This window comes from Stegodyphus dumicola, chromosome 1, assembly GCF_044657685.1.
Source record: "Stegodyphus dumicola isolate Sdum_Otavi_A_Nest chromosome 1, ASM4465768v1".
NCBI lineage: Eukaryota > Metazoa > Arthropoda > Arachnida > Araneae > Eresidae > Stegodyphus > Stegodyphus dumicola.
The window spans coordinates 101,830,165-101,836,848 of record NC_140768.1 but is presented as its reverse complement, the minus strand read 5'-3'; the positions used below and the strand labels follow the sequence as shown (position 1 = coordinate 101,836,848).

General features: G+C 33.0%; 2 protein-coding genes across 2 annotated transcripts; one reads left to right on the top strand and one right to left on the bottom strand.

The window, feature by feature from the left end:
• The first annotated feature begins 1,507 nt into the window (after nucleotides 1-1,507).
• Nucleotides 1,508-3,089, top strand: LOC118192146 (uncharacterized). Its single transcript, XM_035363045.2, has 2 exons — nucleotides 1,508-1,841; nucleotides 2,805-3,089. The coding sequence occupies exons 1-2, from the start codon at nucleotides 1,689-1,691 to the stop codon at nucleotides 3,087-3,089; spliced, it is 438 nt and encodes a 145-aa protein (XP_035218936.2). The 5' UTR covers nucleotides 1,508-1,688.
• Nucleotides 3,090-5,203: 2,114 nt separating this feature from the next.
• LOC146999177 (uncharacterized) lies at nucleotides 5,204-6,684 on the bottom strand. Its single transcript, XM_085812071.1, has 2 exons — nucleotides 6,640-6,684; nucleotides 5,204-5,776 (listed from the first exon to the last, which is right to left on the bottom strand). Exons 1-2 carry the CDS (start codon nucleotides 6,682-6,684, stop codon nucleotides 5,204-5,206), a joined length of 618 nt encoding a protein of 205 aa, XP_085668197.1.

Below are 6,684 nucleotides of genomic sequence, written 5' to 3'. Positions count from 1 at the left end.
TCGGCTGTGGACCTGAAGAAAGATGCCGTTTTGAACAACTTTCTAAGGAAAACTGGCTTGTATTTGCATTACATATGAGTAAAACTAGAAAAATCAACCATGCAGCCAGCCCTTTAACCATGATATGAAACCAGATCAAACTACCAGTATTCAATATCAGCTGTAGGAAAAATCTGAAGAAAATACTTGCAATATGACGTAATCGGAAATTAACTATGTGTTGCATAGTAGGATTACTTTTGCAAGTTTCGAGGTAGAGAATACTACTTTTTTTTTCTATATAGGTATTTGGCCCCGGTATTCATTACATATATTCTCTGTCATTCATACGGAATACTAATATTTTTAGTAAAAAGGGTCTTTTTCATTAAGTGCTTTGCTTGTCGATATTCTCAAAATTATATTTAATAATTAGTGCTACTGTACATTTAATAGATTCATTACTAAATAATACATTTAAAACATTCATTTTACACTTTTTCAAAGTTGTTTTTTGAATTTACTTGCTGATAGCTTAAAATATATTTTATTTTGAAACAACTGTCTTTTTCATAATAAATTTGACAATGCCAAGTATCTTCAATAATACTCAAATCCTTTAAAGTAGCATTGTAAATAAAACTAGAATAAACATTATACATCTTGTTATCTTTCAAGATTCCTTCAAACTTTGATTAATTCCTCAAAGCAGTGGTTTACTAACTTTGATGACCCTGGAAATACATAAAAGTATTTTGTCATCTCAGAGAACCAATATTTTTTTTCATTCTAATCATCTATTGTATATAAACACCTAGCATCCTCTGAAAAGTAATTTTTAAAAATGCATTAAAAATATATCAAATTTTTAAGCATAAAAACTGATTTAATTCGTATTATTTTAGGTAAAAATAACAGTAATAAAAATAAAAACTTAATTATTTAAAACGCATATTATTGCGGCCGACGTTAATCATAATATTTTAGAAGCCGTGTGTTTAAAGTCTTTTAAAATTACGTAAAAACACAGCCATACTATTCTAAAAAGCTGTATTATATTCACCCCCCCCGGCCGATTTTCACCACCACACCCAGTAGTGACGCACCGCTAGCCAGTGGCGAACAGACGAGAAATATTCTCTAAGAGCGAACCGGGTTGTTACCTCTGACAAACCAATCGCCGGGTTACCAGCTCTGAACTTTTATCATCATTTTTGGCAATGTTTACATTTAACGGATCCTTTGCGGAAGTGCTTCCTTAAAAATCTCTCATTTGCATAATTTCATGTTTAAAAACAATTTCTAAAATCGAAATTATTCCTGTTACTTCAGCTATTCAACTGATGGATTAGTCGAGCTCTTAAAGTAATACATTAATGACATAGTGGCTGATCTTTAGAATATGGTAACTGGTAGTTTGGCGACATTTTGGAGGCGATAAAGGTTACTACCTGGGACTTTGGTAATAATGTGAGCAGTACCGACACCACCGAGACTTAAAAGGCCGTATCACTCCCCTCGCTACGTCATCTTACGTCACGATGAGGAGACCTTTTGCGACTCGTAGCCTTGACCTTTGACTGATATGTTCACCAGCTCTCAGTAGTCTTGGTGTGACCGTTCGCCATTGCTGTATTTTTGTATCTCCTGTAGAAAACGTTTTTCTCTTCCTTTTGTTTTACGCTTACGTTTTGGATTATACACACATCATGCCAGCTAGATGTTGCGTCCCTGGATGTAAAGGAAACTACAAAGGACAGCCCAAAGTGTTCATTTTTCGTTTCCCGAGGGATCCAGATCTTCGAAAGAAATGGATAATGGCGATCCATCGAAAAAACTTCCAGCCTACGAAAGCTTCTAGGGTAAGAAACATATGTTTTCTTGATTACTGATTACTGTCTATCATACTAAATATCAATCTGCTCATTATATATTTTAATGTATTCCATATCATTCACTATATATTTTATCATTCACTGTATTTATGCAACTGAATTTTTTGGTCTAGGTAAGAAATATTTTCAAAAGAAGTAAGAGGAAAAAAATTAGCTATATATTTTTGTATGCAAAATGTCAGATGATTTGAAAATTTCAGTTGTCACCTTTCACAACTGAATAATAAAATACTTCTTGGTGAACATAAATTTGTAATAAAAAAATTTATGATTATCATAGTTATAATTCTAATCTTTTTACGAATCGTTAATTTTAGAAAATGTTGATTAAATCGTTAAATAATTTAAGTATTGTAACTAACAAATATTTAGAACGTGCCATAGCAATCTAGAGTGATATTGACATAAAAGAACTCCAATATTAATTATAATATATATTAAAAATGTAGCATTTTACGCCCAAAATATTTTAATACTTAGTTCACATAAAAACTGAACAATTGACGTCTGTTCTCAAATTCCGTAATAGTTAAAAGAGACCAATTGTAAAACATTATGAAGTACATTAGTCAAAACTATATTTATAATTTAAAAAATGTAAACAAAAGAAGAAAATTTCCATTAAATATATTCTTGAACTATAATGATAAATATTTTAAAAGTATATGTTCACTAAAATTTAGCTTCGAATTTAAGCTAATAAAGAATCTGGCAAAACCATTAAATTTTAAAATAACCATATTTTGTTTTCTTGTTATAAGAAGCAATTTTTTGAACTTACTGATTAATGAAAATTCTTGATTTTCAATAAAGCTAATATTTTTTACTTAAATACACCTATTACAACATTTTAGAAAGGTTAAAAAAAAAGAATTTTTTTTCCTTATAGAATTTTTATGAGGATTCTAATTGTCTCTTTTATTTCATTAGGTCTGTGAGCTTCATTTTGCTGCATGTGACATCGAAAGAGTTTCAGAAATCTACGATGAAAGAACCGGCAGAAAAGTGACAGCAGTTTTACAGCATCCTTGTCTAGCATGCAATGCTGTTCCTACAAAACTTCCTAATTGCGCGGCTTATTTGTCGAAATACTGTAAGAAAAGAGAAAGTTTTGACTGCAAGAAACAAAGATTGGAAAACAAGGCTTTAGAAACTGCAATTACTGAAAGCATAAAATCCAAAGAAGACTATGACAAAAAAAATGACATTTACTAGTCTTTCTGAGCTCTTTGAAAAGTTGTGCTTAATTAGTTTGCCAGAACAGTGGTCCATCATTCAGAAATCGGATATTATTATCTTTGCTTTGATAACTTTACGAACTGCACCATGTATTGTAGCATCAGTAGTGGTGACTGAAGGGCTTGATTTAAATATTTACATTGAAGGCATTCAAGCAACAAAGTTAGGAAATACTGTCATACCTAAAAACATAAGTAACTGTAATGATGTTACAGCAGTTATTGAGAAAACAAATGCTGTTTGTTGTAATCTTTGTCATGAAAATGATTCAAAACTACACATGGTACAAACGTTGCTAAACGATATATTAGAAACTAATTCAGGTGTTGATAACTTGCATATGATACAGTTCATAAATGACCAAATAGGTCTTTTAATGCAGAAAAAAGTACGGAGGCATTACAGTACGGATGTCTTAATCTTTTGCTCACTGCTTTATTCAGTATCTCCTCATGGATATTGTTTCATAATGTCTTCCGTAAACATGATCTTGCCGCATCCAAGTACCCTGCGGAGATTATGTTCTTCATTTCAACTAAACCCCAAAATGGAACAGCATGATAGTAAATTTTTGTCATATATTGAGTCTAAGTACCCATTATTACAACAAAATGACTCATGTGTTTCACTTTTGATGGATGAAATACATATCAAGCCCTTTTTTGAATTCAAAGGAGGAAATGTATATGGTTCATCACATGACAGTGTCCACGCAGCTACCACAGCATATGTATTTATGATTCAGAGTTTTCTGTCGTCTTATAAAGATGTTGTTCATATTTTACATATTGCAAAAATAACAGCTGAAGAACTGTTTCTGTGCCTAAAAAAATAATTCTCAAGCTGGAGGAAATTGGTTTTATGGTGATCACAGTAGTGAGTGATAACAATTCTATTAATTCAAAAGCAATTTTTTATTCTGCCAGTCCACCAAAAATATCTACAGTTCATAAACATCCTGCCAATATATTGAGACCGTTATTTTTTGCTATTGATAGTGTTCACATCTTAAAATGTATCCGAAACAACTGGCTCAACCAGAAAAAAACTTCGCAGTGTTTTCATTTTCCAGACTTTAATGCTTGTTTCGACTCAGATTCAAATGAACTTGTTCTTATGGAAAATATGCAAATGCTAACAGCATCTTTTTCTGCTTTAAAACAAATGCATCAGCTAGAAAGTTGTGAACCATTATTCAAATATAGTTATGGTTTGACTTTAAAAGCTCTCAATCCCTCAAATTTAGAGCGCCAAAATATAGCTTTAAAAATATTTAACAAGTTTGTTTCTGAAGGACTTCAGGAATTGGGACAGAAGTATGATACTCCATACTATTCCTCAACTGCAGATTTTATAGAAATAATATGCACATGGTTTGATATCGTAAATGTGAAAACACCATTCAAAGGTATTAGGTTAAGGAATGTTTATCAGAAGCCTATGACTTTAAGTGACGCAGATGAAAGATGTCTCTTTCTGAAAAAGTTCTTGCCTGGATTGACGCATGGCATTATAAAAATTGTTCTGCATTATAAAAATTGTTAGCACTTACCAGAGAAACAAACTTCGCTTTTTCTCATACAACGCATGCTCTTCTCGAATTAACCAGGTATTGTATAGAGGAATTAAAATTTAAATATTTCCTGCCAGGCAAAGTTCAGACAGATGCTCTCGAAGACAGATTTGGCCAGTTATTAGAAACTCAATATAGCAGAGAGTGGTAACTTGCATGCATGAGAATAAATAATACACAACATACCTGTTGGGAGTTTGGAACACAAGTGAAGTTTTATTGGAGTGCACAGTTATAGAAGAATATAAAAACAGTGGCGCCATCTATGGGCCAAGAACATATTTAAAGCTAACCTTTTTTACACTCCCACTTTAGCTTTAAATATCATCCTAATTAAATACAATGAGAAATTACATCAGCACACATACATATAATAAAACATTAAATTACATTGGTCTTCATTTTAAACCCATCATTTTTGCAGACATTTCATGTTTTGCACTGTTTACAATTTTTGTCAAAAAGTCTGCAATCATATCATTAGTAGTCTTATATTGTATGTCAATGTGCTGAAGTTTCACAGCTTCTCGCACGAAATGATGTTGTATATCAATATGCTTTGATCTACCATGATACACACTATTTTTGCTGAGATTAATAGCACTGTTGTTATCGCAGTATAATAATACTGGCTTTGCAGTAATAATCCCAAGTTCTTTAAAATTTTGTTGAGCCATATGGCTTCTTTAGTAGCTGCAGAAAGAGCCATATATTCGGCTTCTGTTGTACTAGTTGCAATGGTTTGTTGACGCTTACTACACCATGACACTGCACCACCTCCGATGAGGAAAACATATCCAGTGGTTGATCGTCGATCCCCAGCATCACCTCCATAGTTTGAGTCGCTGTAACCAAGGACATCAGCACTATGGTCCTTTGAAAAAGACAATGTAGCATCTGTAGTGGCTTGAAGATACCGCATGATGCGCTTGACAGCATTCCAGTGAACCCTTGCCGGATTATTGGAGAACTGGCTAAGGAAATTCACAGCATAAGTTATATCTGGCCGTGTTGCTTGAGCTGCATAAAGCAGACTCCCAATGGCAGCCTGATAAGGAACAGGTAGCTTTTGTTCCTTACTAGTTGGTATCTGCAGTTTAGATAATACAGTCAAAAGTCGTTAATCCGGACTCGTCGGGACTTCGGAGATTCCGGATTATCGATCATTAGTTTAAATCTCGTAAGATGGCATGCAGAAATTCTAAAATTAAAAACATGAAACCGTAAGTTATGAAATAAAGAACAATTATGATCTAAAGGGTATCAAAATTTACAAAAAAAAAAAAAGGCTTAATATTTATTTGTTTACTTTATTAAACATTTCTTTCAATGTAAGTTATTTAAGTCGCTTCGTTTTATGTGATAATACTTTCTCTTTAATTCTATAAACAGACATAATTTCTTGTTCAGTTAAAAAGTTCCGCTGTTCAAGTCCCGCAATTGCTGTGCCGAGAATACCGACTAACTTGTCAATCGAAATTTTTTTGTTTTCACTAACCTCTCTGTCACCTTCTTCATGTCTTTATCCATTTTTTTGCAGCAATTCCACTTTTTGTTTGATGGACATCGAAACATACTTTCGTTTTGTAGATTCTTTGGGAGCTCCAGCATCGGAAATTCTATTTGACATAATCGAAAGTTCAAGTTTACTTTTATAACATTGTTCTTACAATCTGCAAAAAATAATAAGCCGCATCCAATTCAAACATTACGGAACAACGCAATCATCAACATTAACTGAAATAGATAATTTTAGCTTATACCGTCCGTTATACATTAAACGCGCACGCGAAAATTTATTCTGCACTTGCACACACGCATCTGCGCAGTCGTAAAAGTCTTACGCGCACGCGTAAACGCCTATGCGCATGCGCAGAAAGCTTTAAGCTTTGAGGTCCGGATTATAGATCATTCCGGATTATGGGTGTCCGAATTAACGACTTTTGACTGTACTTGATTTTGGTCTAATGGTGTTTTTACACCATGAGATTCATGCAT

Bases quoted from the DNA above. Each gene is read 5' to 3' on its own strand.
- LOC118192146 (XM_035363045.2), top strand. From the start codon at position 1,689: ATGCCAGCTAGATGTTGCGTCCCTGGATGTAAAGGAAACTACAAAGGA. The intron at 1,842-2,804 runs GTAAGAAACATA...TTATTTCATTAG, and splicing joins AGCCTACGAAAGCTTCTAGG to GTCTGTGAGCTTCATTTTGC.
- LOC146999177 (XM_085812071.1), bottom strand. From the start codon at position 6,684: ATGCATGAATCTCATGGTGTAAAAACACCATTAGACCAAAATCAA. The intron at 5,777-6,639 runs GTACAGTCAAAA...TCTAAACTGCAG, and splicing joins CACCATTAGACCAAAATCAA to ATACCAACTAGTAAGGAACA.